General features: G+C 48.4%; 1 protein-coding gene across 1 annotated transcript; it reads left to right on the top strand.

Annotated features, from left to right (window-relative positions):
- Positions 1-8985: 8985 nt before the first annotated feature.
- LOC136309353 (integumentary mucin A.1-like) lies at positions 8986-19309 on the top strand. The gene is made up of 2 exons (XM_066237525.1): positions 8986-9486; positions 19172-19309. Exons 1-2 carry the CDS (start codon positions 8986-8988, stop codon positions 19307-19309), a joined length of 639 nt encoding a protein of 212 aa, XP_066093622.1.
- Positions 19310-19726: the final 417 nt, after the last annotated feature.

Genomic DNA, 19726 nt, shown 5'->3' with positions numbered 1-19726 from the left:
CCTTGGAAATATATTCTTTGTGTTCATTGAGTTGTTTTCTGAGCTCCCTAAATTGCCTTTCTGTGTTTTCTTGTATATCTCTGAGTATTTTTAGGATTTCTATTTTAAATTCTCTGTCGTTTAACTCCAAGGTTTCCAATATATTAAATTTTTTCTTCATAGATCTTTCCTCATCTATCTGTGTTACCTCTCTTTCATATCCATGATATTCAATTTTCTCTTCCTTAATGGCATCTGAGGGTGGTTTTGTTGATAGTATCAATGAGATTTAATAAAGAATAAAAAGTTAAAAAATAAAAAATCGAAAAGTTTTTTTAAATTATTAAATAAAAATAAAAATTTTAAAAAAGGAAATTATTCCCCCCCTCCTTTTTTCCTCTCCTCTCCTCTCCCCTCTTGAGAAAATCTTGTGGTGAACTGTGAATTATATTGTACTAAATAGAACAAACAATGCCTGTAATGGAGGACCTGAATTGGGGAGAAGTAATAAAGGGGCAAAAAAACAAACAAACCCAGAAAAGAAAAACGAAAAAAGAAAAAAAGGGGGTATGGACCCACAAAAAGCAAATAAGGAAAAAATTTGGGTCAAGAATAAAATGATTTGCTTTTAGGTGTTGGTCGACTAAGAGATATGATGAGAGGAATAAGAGGGAAACAGGAAAATGGGGGGACAAATTAAAAAATTACTATTGTATTTAGTGGAACAAGAACTAGATAAAATGGAGAGCCAGGAATGGGAGCACTGCTAGTGAGTTAAAAAGGTGAAGTAAAAACCCCCCAAAATGCCACAAACATAAGTTTGAGTCCCAGATAAAATAATTTGTTTGTTATTGAGGTTTGAATGAGAGAAGACGTAAAGGAGAAAGGAAGAAACTAATATAGAGGGAGAAAAGAAAGAGAGAGAGAAAAAAGAGAGAACTACTAAAAGAAGAAAAAAGAAAAAAGAGGAGAGAGAGAGAGAGAGAGAGTTAAGGGTTTTGGAGTACAACCCTCATAGAGAGAAAGGAAAAGGAAAGAAAAGATAATGGGAGATGTAACACTTGTGGGTAGTGTAGTTCAAGGAGAGGAGAGAGTAAGACCGGCAGAGAGTTAAACGACCAAATTGGAGGAAGAAAAAAAAAAATCAAGAATGAAGATAAGAGAAACAAACGAACAAATATAATAAAATGGGATAGGTTATAAAGTCTGCGGATTATTCTTGATTTTGAGAGGTTATCTTCTTGCTTTTTCTTTTCTCTCCCTCTTCCTGGTCGGTGACTCTGTACCCTGGGCTCTGCCCCTTTGGCACGCTCAGGTAGAGGTTTGCAGTTGATAAGTCTCTATGGCAATGTCATGTATTGTGCTTCAGTCTTGTTGGCAGTCGAGGCTCATTAGCATTTATAGGCTCCGCCAGTGAGAGAGTCTGTGTTCCTGGAGCCTCTCTCCTAGTCTTTCCTTCCTCATAGTAGCTTGATAATCCAGCTATGGGGTTGCTGCTGCCTCTGCCTGGAGAGTAAGAGGCTCAAAGAGCTGGCAACTCCCCACTCTATTCCCACTCAGCACAGGGCTCTGGGTAAGGCTCAGTCAGTCAGAGCTGCTAGCATAATCAGGCGGGGCTTCCGCCCACTCAAAGACCTCTGGCTCTGCCACTCTGTCCGGTAACACGGGTGGGCGCCCACTCCTGGGGCACTTGGAGGAAACTCTCGCTATCTGTGTGCAGACCAGGATATCAGGCCGGCAGTCTCACACTCTTAAGTGAAACCCCTGGCCGCATGGAAAAGTTCCAGCGTTGGAATTGGCTCCCGCTCCCTCCCTGTGCGCGGCTTTTTCAGGGCGCTGGGGTGGCCTGGAGATTCCGCTTTTGGCCCACACAAAGGCCCCTGACTCTGCCCTTATGTGGGATAACATGGGCTCCCACTCCTGAGATGCTGGGAGGAATCTCTTGCCTACTCTCTGTGCATGCCGACCAGGATATCAGGCCGGCCGCCTCACACTTTGAGTGAAACCCCCACCCGCACGGAAAAGTTCCAGCATTGGAATTGGCTCTCGCTCCCTCCCCATGTGCAGCTTTTTCAGGGCGCTGGGGCGGCCCCTCCCCATGTGCAGCTTTTTCAGGGCGCTGGGGCGGCCCAAGATTCCACTTTCAGCCCACACAAAGGCCTCTGACTCTGCCTCTCTGTGGGATAACACGGGCACCCACTCCTGGGGCTTTCAAAGGAATCTCTCACCCACTATCTGCACGCGCCGACCAGGAGATCGGGGAAAATGGCTGCCCCACTTGTTTTTTTATCTGGGTTTGGCGCGAGTGTTAGCTTGTATTGCCCGGGTTGCCACAGGCACAGTTTTTCCTCGGCTTGGATCTCCGTGCCACAGACTGGTTCAGCCGTTTGTGCCGTGGCCTGGATCTATTCACCCCCTTTGCCTGCCTTAGTTTCTATATTCTCAGTTACCAGTGAAAGCAGCCCTATTTAGGTTAGTGAGGAAGGTGGAGCATTTCTTACTCCCTATTTCCTTCGGGGTTTGATTATATATTTAGCCAATTTTTCGCTCGACCATACCTTCGGGTGTATTGTGAAACATCTGGAGGCTCCAAGGATAAGTTTTTCTGTTTCTGGTTGAAGATCTTGTTGAGTTTTGGGGGAGATTTGTCGGTATCACTTCCTACCGCGCCATTACTCTGACGTCATCAGATGTAGACAATTCACTCATTCATTCAACAAATATGAGCATCCACTATACATGGCAGGCACGCTGCTGGGAACTCAGAGGAAGTCAGGAATCTAGTATCTTCACACACACCCAGGGAGAAGCCAGACAACACAAAAAATCATCAAACACAATTAAAAACTATGATGTGGCCCTGATCAGTTTGTTCAGTAGATAGTGTGTCAGCCCATTATTCGACGTCCCAGGTTTGATCTCTGGTAAGGGCACATGTGAGAAGGACTATCTGCTTCTCTCCCCCTCCCTCTCCCTCTTCTCTCTCTTCCTTCCCCACAGCCAGTGCTTGATTGGTTCAAGTGTCAGCCCCGGGCATTGAGGATAGCTTGGTTGGTCTGAGTGTTGACCCCAGATGGGATTGCTGGGTGGAGCTCAGTCCAAGTGCATGTGGGAGACTGTCTCTCTAGTATCTCCTCTCCTGACTTAAGAACCAAAAACAAAACCACAAACAAAAAAACTGTGATATGTGATGAAGAAGAATTGTAGGGAATATGAGTGAATGTCATTTAGACTGGGAGAGGGTCAAAGAAAAGCCTCTTTGACAAAGTGACATTTAAGCTCAAATATGAAAGATAAGCAGAGCCAGTCAGGTAAGAAGTGGAGAGAAGCACTCCAGGCAGGAAGAACAGCTTGTGTAAATGCCTTCTGGAGTTTGGAAACAGCAAGTGGGGGATATCGGCAATATTATTAATTTTGGGAGCAAGATCGAGATTTTAGTTTTGGACATGATTACCTTGAGGTGCTGTGACTTCATTAGAAATATACACTTGGCCTCTGCTCCCAATTCCTGGCACAGAGCTTCTAAAACCCATGCAACTTTCCTACTCATAGGGATGGGAGGAGTATCTTTTGTTATTCATAATAAGGCATTTCCAATCATACCTTAGTTTATTCTAGTGCAGTGATTCTCAACCTTTCTAATGCCGTGACCCCACAATACAGTTCCTCATGTTGCGGTGACCCCAAACCAAAAAATAATTTTGGTGGCTACTTCATAACTGTAATTTTGCTACAGTTATGATTCGGAATGTAAATACCGGATATGCATTATGTATTCTCATTGCTACAAATCAAACATAATTTAAACATAGTGATTAATCATAAAAACAATATTTAATTATATATTGAGAAATATTTATTACTAATGGACCTCCTTACCTAGTGTATTGGGGCTACCATTCCGTAAATAGCTGCTTAACTAATGGATCTATTTTTTCCAGATTAGTGGCAAGTTTTCTATATAGAACAGTGTGAACTACGTCATAGGATACACTGCAGTTTCTGCACAGCATGGTATCTTTCAGGGCTCTTTCACACTATAAAGCAGCGGTTTCTGCGGTGGAATCCACATCTCATTTACTTCAATGGGAGACCCTTGGATTCCGCAGAAGAGAGATCCCCTGTACGGCAGAAATGCAGTTCGACACATTTCTTCCTCTCCTATTCAAGTCAATGGGAGGCCGCAGCAGATTCCGCTCAAATATAGAGCATGTTGCTTAATTTTTTTCACGCTAGAACTTTTCCTAGAGCAGAAAAATTCCAAAGGTGGAATCCACCCCCCCCCCCCCCCCAATAGAAAGAGGCCTCACACTGAGGAATCTGCTGTGCGGATTCTGCAGTGTAAAAGATCTGCCTCCTATAGAAGTCTATTGGGGGTGGCGGATTCCACCTTTGGTATTTTTCTGCTCTAGGAAAAGTTCTAGTGTGAAAAAAATTAAGCAACATGCTCTATATTTGAGCAGAATCTGCTGCGGCCTCCCATTGACTTGAATAGGAGAGGAAGAAATGTGTCGGAAACTGTCATTTCTCCGCCTCTTATTGAAATCAAAAGGAAGCTGCGGCAGATTGTGTGGTAACCTGAGATTCAAGGGAGCTCTCTTCCACAAAATCCACCGCACTCCTAATGAAATCAATAGGAGGCGGATTCAATGCCGGAAACCGCTGATTTCAGCGGTTTCCTCATTCAGAATATGGGAAAATAGTGGGAGATGTGGGAGATATGGGAGATAATGATACATTGGGGAACAGTGTGAACTACATCTTATAGTGGTCTCTTATAGTATAAGACGGATGTAGTTCACACTGTGTAAATGTATGGTGCTTTGTGTAAGTGTAAGCTGCTTTGTGTACTGTGTAATGATTACACACAAAGCACCTTACACTTACACAGTATTGTGTGTATGGTGCGTGTACTGTTTTCACATTATTAACCTTTTTTACACCAGCAGGTTGTCTCGCAGGCTCTCTTGGCTCTCTTGCCTCTCCACCTCCTAGGCTTCTGTCCTCCGGCGCTTGCTGCACCTGCCCACTGATGACGTCAGCAAGCGCCGGACACACGTAATGCGCTGCTACGGATGAGCAGCCCCGCTGCTATGGACTGTGGAGCGTTCCCCCGCTTCCCCCGCCCCTTAGGCCCCGGAGGGATGATGCAATCACGTCTGAGCATGACCGCAGGCATTCAGCTTGGAATGGGCGTCCATAACGGCGTGCGTTCAAGCTGAATAGCGCTGCTGAAGACGGTAGTGCGGCTTCTCAGTGGCTAAAGCCATTGGAAATATGTATTTTCCGATGGCTTTAGGCGACCCCTGTGTTTTGGTTGTTCGACCCCCACGGGGGTCGCGACCCACAGGTTGAGAACCGCTGTAGTGGCTCTTGGAGAAGGGGGCTGGTCACTAGAGGAAGTCACCATGTAATTAGAGGGTGCAACTTTTAGTCCCCCATACACACACTCTGGCCTCTGGGGTGAGGGGAGGGGCTGGGCTTGACTTAATCACCAAGATGGGGAGAACATGGAGGTGATAGGAGGGTGGTGCCCCCAGAGAGGGCATGGAAGCTCTGCACACATCTACCCCTCCTCCCATACCCGCCCTACACATCTCTTCTGTTTGGCTATTCCTGAATTGTCTCCTTTATAATAAACTGGTAATGGTAAGTAAAATGTTTCCCTGAGTTGTGAGCTATTCTAACACGTGATCACATCCTGGAAGGGCATCATGAGAAGCCTTGCTTTCTAGCCAGTTGGGAATCTGGGATTTGTGATTGGTGTTTGAAGTGGGGGCAGACTTGTGGGACTGAGTCCTTAACTTGGGGCATCTGAAGCTACTCCAGGTAGACAGTATCAGAATTAAAATGAATTGTAGAACACCTAGTCGGTGAAGACTGAGAATTAGAAAATTTCTTGGTGTGGGGAAAAAAGCCACACATATGGTATCAGCAGCATTGTGAATCTAAAAAAAGTTTTTTTCCTGTTTTAGATCCCCATGAGCTATTTATAGAAAATGTAGTAAGTAGTTGGATATGAGTTTGAAGATCAGAAAATAAATGTAGAATAAATAGTTAAATTATAATTGGGTTATATTTCAATAAAATTTTACTAAAATTATAGTAAAATTAGTGGTGGGTGCATAAAAAATAAATCATCAAATGTTGTGCCTATTCTAATCAGGGGGAAAATATCTGAGTGTGCCTTTAATTTAGTCTTATTTTTCTTAAACAGAACAAAGCTCTTTGGTGATTAAGGCTCTTAAAGCCTCTGGAAGTCCCAGCTGGCAGCCTATGAGCTGTTCCAAAGCCAAAGAGGAAATGTGTTTGTGTCTGCTTAGAAATAGAGTAATTAATGATGTGGGGAAACTACATTTCCTTGATTTGCTTCTCAACATGATGGCTCTGTATGATGAAGGAGAGATGCTAGGATTGAATATAAATGTTACAGGAAAAAAAAAACATATATGAGCCGCTACACCTGTGTTGTATGAAGAATGCTCAGATATTTAACAGATATGCTAAAAGATCAAAATGGCATCTGAAAACATCTAAAGAACTCTCAATGTTAAACATCCACATGAAGCTTTGGGCTTCTCACGAATGCTACTAAGAGTAGGGAAGCTACGGTTATTGCAAGGGGGTGTGCTGGACAAGGTTTCCTGGTAACAAAGCAATGTGGGGAATATTTTTATGGGGGGGAGAGGACATGAATTGTTGGAGCCTTGCAGCATTAAGGGTAAGAATTGACTGCTTGGCCCACATCCTTTGTCAAGATGCTTCATATTCATCCTTGAGATCTCAGCTCAAGTTCAGGTAACCGGGTCAGGTACTTGTCATAGGTTTTCATAGAAACCAGTCTTCCAGTCACAATATATAATACATTTAATTAAATCATCCATTGAGTATAGGAGTAGAGATCTTAGTCCACAGCTAAGGTGACCAAGGAACATAATTTAAATTTCAAAACCCCATTCAACCGTGCTAGTAAAAATAGAATTTCCGTGAACTTGTGGTCTCAAAGGGTTCAATAGTTCTGTAGCACTTAGCTTCTTTAGCTTGAGAGCACGAAGAGAAGAAGGTACTGAGAGGGAACCCTTTGTCTTTAGTGATATCTGTCCATGAAGCTGTCTGTTAAGATATCTAGAGTCCTATCTGGTTTTATTTCCATAAGTACCTTGGCTATTAGATAATAGCAGCCAGAGAAGCCTTCAGAAAACCTTTTCATAGCGTGCGGAGGACCCGGGTTCGATTCCTGGCCAGGGCACATAGGAGAAGCGCCCATTTGCTTCTCCACCCCTCTGCCGCGCTTTCCTCTCTGTCTCTCTTTTCCCCTCCCGCAGCCAAGGCTCCATTGGAGCAAAGATGGCCCGGGCGCTGGGGATGGCTCTGTAGCCTCTACCTCAGGCGCTAGAGTGGCTCTGGTCGCAACATGGCGACGCCCAGGATGGGCAGAGCATCGCCCCCTGGTGGGCAGAGCGTCGCCCCATGGTGGGCGTGCCGGGTGGATCCCGGTCGGGCGCATGCGGGAGTCTGTCTGACTGTCTCTCCCTGTTTCCAGCTTCAGAAAAATGAAAAATGAAAAAAACAAAAAAAACAAAAAAAAAACAAAAACAAAAAAACAAAACCTTTTCATCCTGCCCTACATCATCTGGGCAATGAGCACAGCTTCATAACTTCAACAGGGAGAAAGCAAGAAGAGAAAAGGAAAGAGTTAGGAAAACTCTGGATAACATAAAAAAAATAGTAGTTATAACATACATTTACTCTGGGAATGTGTAGTGAATGTTATGGGAGAGAAATGATTGGCCAGTCTTTACAGGCTCTGTGTCTAATGTGGAAGCTTAAACCGCTTTTAAAAAAAGTAATAGAAACAAATTTAAATATTATCCAAAATGTGAGAGCAACCCAAGTGTTCACTGATGAGTAGATAAATAAAATATGGTCTATACACAGACAAGAAGATATTGCTCATTCTTTAAAAAGAAGAAAACCTTTTCACATGCTAAACATGGATGAACCTTGAGGACACTATGATAAATTAAATAAGACAATCACAGAAAGACATTATCTGATTCCACTTACACACGTGGAGAAAAATCCAGAGACACAGAAAGCAGACAGTGGTCTCCAGGGGCTGCGGAGAAGGGAACGGGGAGCTGTTTATGGGTATAGAGTTTCAGTTTTGCAGGTGAAGATTTGCAAAGATGGATGGTATTGATGGTTACACAACAATGCGGATACACTTAATGGCACTGAACTGTAGACTTAAAAATGTTTAAATCTGCATTCACTGAATGTGGGCTGCTTTAATAAGAGACACAGTACAGTAGCTTCAACAAGTTATATGTGTTTATTATCGCAGTAGAAATATTATTTAAACAAATGTGTGTAATGAGTTGTTTCATATCTTTCTCGTCACCTAGAGGATAAGATTTGTGAGAGTGGGACCTGGTTCACCTTATTATTGCTGTATGCACACCACCACGCAGTACAGTACGCAGCAGGTCCCAGCAACTCCACAGACAACCCCACCCAGTACAGTGCCCAGCACGTCCCAGCAACTCCACAGACATCCCCACCCAGTACAGTGCCCAGCACGTCCCAGCAACTCCACAGACATCCCCACCCAGTACAGTGCCCAGCAGGTCCCAGCAACTCCACAGACATCCCCACCCAGTACAGTGCCCAGCACGTCCCAGCAACTCCACAGACATCCCCACACAGGACAGAGCCCAGCACGTCCCAGCAACTCCACAGACATCCCCACCCAGGACAGTGCCCAGCACGTCCCAGCAACTCAACAGACATCCCAACCCAGTACAGTGCCCAGCACGTCCCAGCAACTCCACAGACATCCCCTCCCAGGACAGTGCCCAGCACGTCCCAGCAACTCCACAGACATCTCCACCCAGTACAGTGCCCAGCACACACCAGCAACTCCACAGACATCCCCACCCAGTACAGCGCCCAGCACACACCAGCAACTCCACAGACATCCCCACCCAGTACAGTGCCCAGCACATGCCAGCAACTCCACAGACATCCCAACCCAGTACAGTACCCAGCACGTCCCAGCAAATCCACAGACATCCCCACACAGTACAGTGCCCAGCACGTCCCAGCAATTCCACAGACATCCCAACCCAGGACAGTGCCCAGCACGTCCCAGCAACTGCACAGACATCCCAACCCAGTACAGTGCCCAGCACGTCCCAGCAACTCAACAGACATCCAGACCCAGTACAATGCGCAGAACGTCCCAGCAACTCCACAGACATCCCCACCCAGTACAATGCCCAGCACGTCCCAGCAACTCCACAGACATCCCAACCCAGTACAGTGCCCAATACGTCCCAGCAACTCCACAGACATCCCCACCCAGTACAGTGCCCAGCACGTCTCAGCAATTCCACAGACATCCCCTCCCAGGACAGTGCCAAACACATCCCAGCAACTCCACAGACATCTCCACCCAGTACAGTGCCCAGCACATCCCAGCAACTCCACAGACATCCCCACCAAGTACAGTGCCAAACACATCCCAGCAACTCCACAGACATCCCCACCCAGTACAGTGCCCCGCAAGTCCCAGCAACTCCACAGACATCCCCACCCAGTACAGTGCCCATCAGGTCCCAGCAACTCCACAGACATCCCCACCCAGTACAGTGCTCAGCACGTCCCAGCAAATCCACAGACATCCCCACCCAGTACAGTGCCCAGCACGTCCCAGCAACTCCACAGACATCCCCACCCAGTACAGTGCTCAGCACGTCCCAGCAAATCCACAGACATCCCCACTCAGTACAGTGCCCAGCACGACCCAGTAACTCCACAGACACCCCCACCCAGTACAGTGCCCAGCACGTCCCAGCAACTCCACAGACATCCCCACCCAGTACAGTGCTCAGCACGTCCCAGCAAATCCACAGACATCCCCACACAGTACAGTGCCCAGAACGTCCCAACTACTTCACAGACGTCCACACCCAGTACAGTGCTTAGCACATACCAGCAACTCTACAGACATCCCCACCCAGTACACTGCCCAGCACATACAATTAACTCCACAGACATCCCCACCCAGTACAGTGCCCAGCACGTCCCACCAACTCCAGTTACATCCCCACCCAGTACAGTGCCCAGCACGTCCCAGTAACTCCACAGACATCCCCACCCTGTACAGTGCCCAGCACATACCAGCAACTCCAGACATCCCGACCCAGTACAGTGCCCAGCACGTCCCAGCAACTCCACAGACGTCCCCACCCAGTACAGCGCCCAGCATGTCCCAGCAACTCCACAGACATCCCCACCCAGTACAGTGCCCAGCACGTCCCAGCAACTCCACAGACATCCCCACCCAGTGCACTGCCCAGCACGTCCCAGCAACTGCACAGACATCCCCACCCAGTACAGTGCCCAGCACGTCCCAGCAACTCAACAGACATCCCCACCCAGTACAGTGCCCAGCACGTCCCAGCAACTCCACAGATATCCCCACCCAGTACAGTGACCAACACATACCAGCAACCTCACATACAACACCACCCAGTACAGTGCCCAGCACATCCCAGCAACCTCAAAGACGTCCACACCCAGTACAGTGCCCAGCACGTCCCAGCAACTCCACAGACATCTCCACCCAGTACAGTGCCCAGCACATCACAGCAACTAAACAGACATCCCCACCCAGTACAGTGCCTAGCACGTCCCAGCAACTCCACAGACATCTCCACCCAGTACAGTGCCCAGCAAGTCCCAGCAACTCCACAGACATCCCCACCCTGTACAGTGCCCAGCACCTCCCAGCAACTCCACAGACATCCCCACCCTGTACAGTGCCCAGCACCTCCCAGCAACTCCACAGACATCCCCACCCTGTACAGTGCCCAGCACATCCCAGCAACTCCAGACATCCCCACCCAATACAGTGCCCAGCACGTCCTAGCAACTCCACAGACATCCCCACCCAGTACAGTGCCCAGCACATCCCAGCAACTCCATAGACATCCCCACCCAGTACAGTGCCCAGCACATCCCAGCAACTCCAGAGACATCTCCACCCAGTACAGTGCCCAGTACATACAAGCAACCTCACATACAACCCCACCCAGTACAGTGCCCAGCACATACCAGCAACCTCACCGACATTCCCACCCTGTACAGTGCCCAGAACATACCAGCAACTGCACAGACATCCCAACCCAGTACAGTGCCCAGCACATCCCAGCAACTCCACAGACATCCCCACCCAGTACAGTGCCCAGCACATCCCAGCAACTCCAGAGACATCTCCACCCAGTACAGTGCCCAGCACATACCAGCAACCTCACATACATCCCCACCCAGTACAGTGCCCAGCACATACCAGCAACCTCACAAACATTTCCACCCAGTACAGTGCCTACAACATACCAGCAACTGCACAGACATCCCAACCCAGTACAGTGCCCAGCACGTCCCAGCAACTCCACAGACATCCCCACCCAGTACAGTGCCCAGTACGTCCCAGCAACTCCACAGATATCCCCACCCAGTACAGTGACCAACACATACCAGCAACCTCACATACAACACCACCCAGTACAGTGCCCAGCACGTCACAGCAACTAAACAGACATCCCCACCGTGTACACTCCGTAGCACATAGCAGCAACCCCACAGACATCCCCACCCAGTACAGTGCCCAGCACGTCACAGCAACTCCACAGACATCTCCACCCAGTACAGTGCCCAGCACGTCACAACAACTCCACAGACATCCCCACCCAGTACAGTGCCCAGCACGTCCCAGCAACTCCACAGACATCCCCACCCTGTACAGTGCCCAGCACGTCCCAGCAACTCCACAGACATCCCCACCCTGTACAGTGCCCAGCACATCCCAGCAACTCCAGACATCCCCACCCAATACAGTGCCCAGCACGTCCCAGCAACTGCACAGACATCCCCACCCAGTACAGTGCCCAGCACATCCCAGCAACTCCAGAGACATCTCCACCCAGTACAGTGCCCAGCACATACCAGCAACCTCACATACAACCCCACCCAGTACAGTGCCCAGCACATACCAGCAACTGCACAGACATCCCAACCCAGTACAGTGCCCAGCACGTCCCAGCAACTCCACAGACATCCCCACCCAGTACAGTGCCCAGCAGGTCCCAGCAACTCCACAGACATCCCCACACAGTACAGTGCCCAGCATATCCCAGCAACTCCACAGACATCCCCACCCAGTACAGTGCCGAGCACATCCCAGCAACCTCACAGACGTCCACATTCAGTACAGTGCCCAGCACGTCCCAGCAACTCCACAGACATCCCCACCCAGTACAGTGCCCAGCACATACTAGCAACTCCACAGACATCCTCACCCAGTACAGTGCCCAGTAGGTCCCTGCAACTCCACAGACGTCCCACCCAGTACAGTGCCCAGCACGTCCCAGGAACTGCACAGACATCCCCACCCAGTACAATGCCCAGCACATACTAGCAACTCCACAGACATCCTCACCCAGTACAGTGCCCAGTAGGTCCCTGCAACTCCACAGACATCCCCACCCAGTACAGTGCCCAGCACATCCCAGCAACTCCAGACATCCCCACCCAATACAGTGCCCAGCACGTCCCAGCAACTGCACAGACATCCCCACCCAGTACAGTGCCCAGCACATCCCAGCAACTCCAGAGACATCTCCACCCAGTACAGTGCCCAGCACATACCAGCAACCTCACATACAACCCCACCCAGTACAGTGCCCAGCACATACCAGCAACTGCACAGACATCCCAACCCAGTACAGTGCCCAGCACGTCCCAGCAACTCCACAGACATCCCCACCCAGAACAGTGCCCAGCAGGTCCCAGCAACTCCACAGACATCCCCACACAGTACAGTGCCTAGCATATCCCAGCAACTCCACAGACATCCCCACCCAGTACAGTGCCGAGCACATCCCAGCAACCTCACAGACGTCCACACTCAGTACAGTGCCCAGCACGTCCCAGCAACTCCACAGACATCCCCACCCAGTACAGTGCCCAGCACATACTAGCAACTCCACAGACATCCTCACCCAGTACAGTGCCCAGTAGGTCCCTGCAACTCCACAGACGTCCCACCCAGTACAGTGCCCAGCACGTCCCAGGAACTGCACAGACGTCCACACCCAGTACAGTGCCCAGCACATATCAGCAACTCCACAGACATCCCCACACAGTACAGTGCCCAGTAGGTCCCAGCAACTCCACAGACATCCCCACCCAGTACAGTGCCCAGCACATACCAGCAACTCCACAGACATCCCCACCCAGTACAGTGCCCAGCACATATCAGCAACTCCACAGACATCCCCACCCAGTACAGCGCCCAGCACATACCAGCATCTCCACAGAAATCCTTACCCAGTACAGTGCCCGGCACGTCCCAGGAACTCCACAGACATCCCCACTGAGGATAGTGCCTAGCACGTCCCAGCATCTCCACAGACATCCCCACCCAGTACAGCGCCCAGCACATACCAGCAACTCCACAGACATCCCCACCCAGTACAGTGCCCAGCTCGTCCCAGTAACTCCACAGACATCCCCACCCAGGACAGTGCCCACCACGTCCCAGCAACTCCACAGACATCCCCACACAGTACACTGCCCAGCACATACTAGCAACTCCACAGACATCCCCACCCAGTACAGCACCCTTCACATACCAGCAACTCCACAGACATCCCCACCCAGTACAGTGCCCAGCACGTCCCAGCAACTCCATCGACATCCCCACCCAGTATAGTGCCCAGCACGTCCCAGCAACTCCACCGACATCCCCACCCAGTACAGTGCCCAGCACGTCCCAGCAACTCCACAGACATCCCCACCCAGGACAGTGCCCAGCACATACCAGCAACTCCACAGACATCCCCACCCAGTACAGTGCCCACCACGTCCCAGCAACTCCACAGACATCTCCACCCAGTACAGTGCCCAGCACGTCCCAGCAACTCCACAGCCATCCCCACCCAGTACAATGCCCAGTATGTCCCAGCAACTCCACAAACATTCCCACCCATTCCAGTGCCCAGCACTTCATAAATATTTGTCAAGTGAATATCTATTTACAGGAGTGAGATTTAGGGGTGCAGAGAATGCTCATGAAATGCGTCTTTTATGATAAATTACTGAGGAAACATTGGCAGGGGATTGCATAATTTGCTTCTGATAATACTCACTTGCCATAGTTCTTGGGTGTTTGTGAACATATATCTCGATTAAATATAGAAAGAAAAACTAGGTCTCATATTGCATACCTATAGTCATATTCTCAATCACCTGGCCTTCTGCAGAAGAGGGCTTCTTCCTGTTGAGCCTTTTAAAATGACTTTTAAAATTTTAATATAATGTATTTTCATAGATTAGCACAAACAGCTTAACATTTTAGTTCATAAAAATAGACCTAAGTCTGACTTGTGGTGGCGCAGTGGATAAAGCGCCGACCTGGAACACTGAGGTTGCCGGTTCAAAACCCTGGGCTTGCCTGGTCAAGGCACATATGCAAGTTGATGCTTCCTGCTCCTTCCTCCCCCTTCTCTCTCTCTCTCTCTCTCTCTCTCTCTCTCTCTCTCTCTTTCTCTCTCCTCTCTAAAAATTAATGAAGGAAAAAAAGATAGACCTAAGATGAACACTTCAAGATTTTAATGACAAAAAATAAAAGAGGGAAAGAATTTGGCAGGGAAGTGGGAAAGAGAATTGTAGGGAGCAAAGAGGGAAAAGGATGGCTCCAGGGAAGCAAGCAATTGCAATGCAAGACAATATTTATTACGATTAAATATTAATGTGCCTTTGACCCAGCAAGCTCACACCTGGGAATCTATGCCACAGAAATAAAACCACTCTTCATAAAAACTCATGAGCCTGAATGCTATTGCAGCATTATTTATTATGACAAAAACTGGAAACAAAGCCCATGGCTGAATAATTAATGGCATACCAGCATCAGGAATTATTATTCAGCCATTAAAAAGACAATTAAATCTGGCCCTGGCCGGTTGGCTCAGCGGTAGAGCGTTAGCCTGGCATGCGGGGGACCCGGGTTCGATTCCCGGCCAGGGCACTAAGGAGAAGCGCCCATTTGCTTCTCCACTCCCCCCCCTCCTTTTTCTCTGTCTCTCTCTTCCCCTCCCGCAGCCAAGGCTCCATTGGAGCGGGGGTGGCCCGGGCGCTGGGGATGGCTCGTTGGCCTCTGCCCCAGGCGCTGGAGTGGCTCTGGTCGCGGCAGAGCGACACCCTGGAGGGGCAGAGCGACACCCTGGAGGGGCAGAGCATCGCCCCCTGGTGGGCGTGCCAGGTGGATCCTGGTCGGGCGCATGCGGGAGTCTGTCTGTCTCTCCCCGTTTCCAGCTTCAGAGGGATACAAAAAGGAAAAAAAAAAAAAATTAAAAAAAAAAAAAAAAGACAAATCTAAACCAATTGCCTGGCCAGGTGCTACCGCAGTGGATAGAGCATTGACCTGGGATGCAAAGGACCCACGTTTGAAACCTTGAGTTCATTGGTTTGAGTGCGAGGTTGCTGGCTTGAGTGTGGGATTGTAGACATGACCCCATGGTCATTGGCTTGAGCCCAAAGTTGCTGGCCTGAGCAAGTGGTCACAGGCTCAGCTGGAGACCCTGGTTAAGGCATATGACAAGCAATCAATGAACAACTAAAGTGAAGCAACTATGAGTTGATACTTCTCACTGCCCTGCTCCCACCTTCATAAAATCGATAAATAAAAATCTTAAAAAAGAACCCTGGCTGGATAGCTTGGTTGGTTAGAGCAGTGGTCTCCAATCCCTGGGCCAATCCCTGGGCCAGTACCGGTCCGTGGGCCATTTGGTACTGGTCTACAAAGAAAGAATAAATAACTTAAATATAAATAAAACAGAAATAATGTAAGTCTGAATGATTTTTATTTTTTTAAAATGACCAGATTCCCTCTGTTACATCCAAGACTCACCCTTGATTCTTGTCTCGGTCACATGATACATTTATCTGTCCCACCCTAAAGGCCAGTCCATGAAAATATTTTCTGACATTAAACCAGTCCGTGGCCCAAAAAAGGTTGGGGACCACTGGGTTAGAGCATCATTTGGAAGCACAGTGGTTGTTGTTCGATCCTGGGTTAGGGCACATACAGGAAGAGACTGATGTTCCTGTTTTTCCCCTCTCTCTCCTTTCCTCTCTATAATATCAATAAAATAAACATTTTTAACAGTATTAAAAAAAGAAAGAAATATCCACTGTGATTTGTCTGGCAGCCCAGAGAAAGCCGACATTGGTTTGAGAAGGTCTAATTATTTTTCATGTAAGAACTAGGTTGGCCCTGGCCGGTTGGCTCAGTGGTAGAGCGTTGGCCTGGCGTGCAGAAGTCGCGGGTTCGATTCCCGGCCAGGGCACACAGGAGAAGCACCCATCTGCTTCTCCACCCCTCCCCCTCTCCTTCTTCTCTGTCTCTCTCTTCCCCTCCGCAGCCCAGCCGAGGCTCCATTGGAGCAAAGATGGCCCAGGCGCTGGGGATGGCTCCTTGGCCTCTGCCCCAGGCGCTAGAGTCACTCTGGTCACAACAGAGTGACGCCCCAGAGGGGCAGAACATCGCCCCTGGTGGGCAGAGCGTTGCCCCTGGTGGGCGTGCCGGGTGGATCCCAGTCGAGTGCATGCGGGAGTCTGTCTGACTGTCTCTCCCCGTTTCCAGCTTCAGAAAAATACAAAAAAAAAAAAAAAAAAAAAAAAAGAACTAGGTAAATAAGTGTGTGTGTGTGTGTGTGTGTGTGTGTGTGTGTAGTCTTAGGAGAATTTGGCAAAGTCATGTGCCTTGTTTGTGTCATTTATGATTTAAAATTTTAAATAACATTAGGAAATAGTTTTAATAATTTTTGTCTGCAATATATTGAAATGCAGTGACTTTTAACACGGTTTCCCTTTTTTACATTAAAGGAAGAAATTTGCAGTTGGGAAGTGGATCCACTCTGTCACGTGTGAGGTGAGAGCAACAGTAATTGTTGACTCAGAGACCAATTTTCATACACCACACATGCAAATCAGCTTCCTCACTTACGGTTTCACCTCCTATTAAAACCTTGTGAAGTGTGAGTCAGAGTAAACTGGAGGTCCTAGGATTTGAGTGAGCCTAGTATAAAAAATTCATGAACTATTTCTGCACTACTGATCCTACTTTTTCTGATTGCAACTCGGGGATCAGTTTTTAAATTTTAATGTGCTTATCTCCTTTGCTTTCCCAAAGCCGTAACCTTCACTTCGGTTGGCTCTAGGCATAAATCTGATATGGAGGAGATGAAAATTTGTTATGGAAGAAAGCAAAGAGAAAGGGTGGATAATTTTCAATTTTTGGCTGTCAAAACCAGGATTAGGCAGCTAGGCTAGCGCCTCAAATATAAATTTTGTGCAGTAGCATCTTTAGCTTACCTAAAATCGGGCTCTGGTATAATGTAGAAAAGTGCAGTGAAATATAGAATAGAAACAGAAAAGGTACTTCCGGAAAGGGTGTCATATAACACATAGGATGTCCAGTTAAATTTGACTTTCAGATAAACAATAATTTTTAGTCTAAGTATGTTCCCAATATTGTATAGAACATACTTATATTTAAAAATTATTCACTGTTTATGGGAAATTTAAGTGTAACTGGGAGTGTTGTATTTTTATTTGCTAAACCTCGCCTACCTACCCCTAAGGTCTAGGACAGCTTGGCAAGTACAACTATGTAGTATGAAAACAAGACATGAGGGGAATCTTGAGCATGCGAGTCATCCGAACGCTGAAGCCCTTTCCTCTATCTGAGCAGAGGCTGCAGACACTATAGAATCAGAAAGTTCCAGATACTTGCTTTCCCAGCCTTCTCTGAATCTAAACAAGGGTACGTGCCAGTCAGATACACTTACCCCTGATTTTGACTAGAAAGCTGATGTTTGGAAGGACAGGTGCAAGGCACAGCCTATTTTGGTGACGGGTGATGACAGTGACCTTGGCAGCATCCAGTGTCCAGTGTAGTTTTCAGTGGAGGAAGCTGTGATGTCCAGTGTCCATAGCAACAGCAGTGTTTCTAAGGCCTCACTGTGGGCATTGTTCCTGGCTGCATGAGTAGGGGCCTGGTTCTGGCCTTCTCAGGGATCCCACAAGCCATCCAATGTTCTTCTGATGGATTCCTCTGCTTCTTCACTGCCAGAGAGGCGGTTCTGTTCCTTGCACCTGAAAACTATGAGTGGTAAATGAAATAAAACCTTCTCAGGTGTGAGGAACTGTGGAGGGAAGAACGAGAGGAGTGAGAGGTAGACAGGCGTGGGCAGGGATGTGCCCAAATGGAGGTGGAAGATAGGTGTTGGGAGGACGGAGGCCTTCTCAGAGGCCGCTGCTGTGCCAGTGTGCATGGGTGAGCCTGCCTCATCACCCACTTCAGCACCAACACTGTGCGCTCCAGCTACACAGGGCTGCCCATCACTTCCCACTGTGCACACTCAGGCTCTGGAACAGCCTCTGGAGTCCCAAGCACGTACTCAGCAGTTCCCTGTGAGTCCTGGAGAAAACCGATGGTTTCCAAAATGCCTCAGCATTGAACCCTATGCACTTCTGTTCATTCTGTTCCCTCCATGTGGAACTCTGCCTTCTCCACTGAAAATGACTCATTAGCCCCTCAAGAGCCAGACCAAATGTCACGACTGGCAAATTTATAGAAAGGTGTGCTCCATTCTGTGTTCCCTCCTTAGGCAGAATTAGTCACAGCGCTTTCCCCCTGCCTCTGGGGTTGATGGTTGTCTTGTCCGCCTGCCTTGCTGGGCCATGAGCATATCGGAGGCAGAGAGCACATGGTTTCATTGTTACACCCCAGCTGCCGACACAGAGCCTGGCAAAAAGCTGGGCCCTAACACAGCTAGCTGAACAAATTAAATGAGTGCAATCCTTTGTTTCCCTTTATTTAACTTCCCAAATCTTGTGTCTAAATACCCTTTAATTATATTCATCTTTGAGCTAAATACTAGTAAGTGTTCATTCCTACCTGTATGCTGGTGGCCGAGGCCAGGCAGGTTCACGTTGGACTCGGGCAGACTGTAGAGAAAGTGCGGAGTCGGAAGGTGTCGGGCCGTACCTATTTATTTGGAGGGTCACAAGAACAGGCGAGCTAATAAACAAAGGAAAACCTGCTATTCGCACTAAGGGCAAGGTAGCAAGGAAAACTGCATCTCGTGGTGGTGGTAGCAGTAGCAGTGGCAGTGGCAGTGGCGGCGGCGGCGGCGGCGGCAGCGGCAGTGGCAGTGGCGGCGGCAGCAGTGGTGGTGGCGGGAGAGCAATCTAGAAGAAGCGCCGCCCAGGGGAAGCGCCAGCCTTATATAGGCTATGCACACGTGCCTTGGCCATGTACTCACGCACCAATCAAGTGCTTGCAGCTGGTATACCCGAGAGCAGGCCTGACACAGCTGCCCCACACTATCCATTCATCATAGCATTTGGTGAAATAGCTTGCACAAAATAGGCACTCAGATGATGGTTGATTTGATTGTAGGTCTTGGCTTAATGCCTGCGTTTGCAGAATGTCAGAGTTTGAAGCAAACTGTGACACCTCACCTGGTGTGTGAATGAGCAATGTCTGTATATTAATGGTTTTACATCATACATGTTGGTGTCACCAGATGCGACTTGGGCCAGCCGGTAGTATGAGGATTCTTGATTTTGTGAAGGAAAGATTTCGCAACAGAATCCAGGTGATCTGAAG

Source organism: Saccopteryx bilineata, chromosome 6 (genome assembly GCF_036850765.1).
Source record: "Saccopteryx bilineata isolate mSacBil1 chromosome 6, mSacBil1_pri_phased_curated, whole genome shotgun sequence".
Lineage (NCBI taxonomy): Eukaryota > Metazoa > Chordata > Mammalia > Chiroptera > Emballonuridae > Saccopteryx > Saccopteryx bilineata.
The sequence above is the reverse complement of the archived record's forward strand: the minus strand, read 5'-3'. Positions and strand labels throughout refer to the sequence as shown.

Bases quoted from the DNA above. Each gene is read 5' to 3' on its own strand.
- LOC136309353 (XM_066237525.1), top strand. From the start codon at position 8,986: ATGCCAGCAACTCCACAGACATCCCAACCCAGTACAGTACCCAGCACG. The intron at 9,487-19,171 runs GTACAGTGCCAA...ATTCGCACTAAG, and splicing joins TCCACAGACATCCCCACCAA to GGCAAGGTAGCAAGGAAAAC.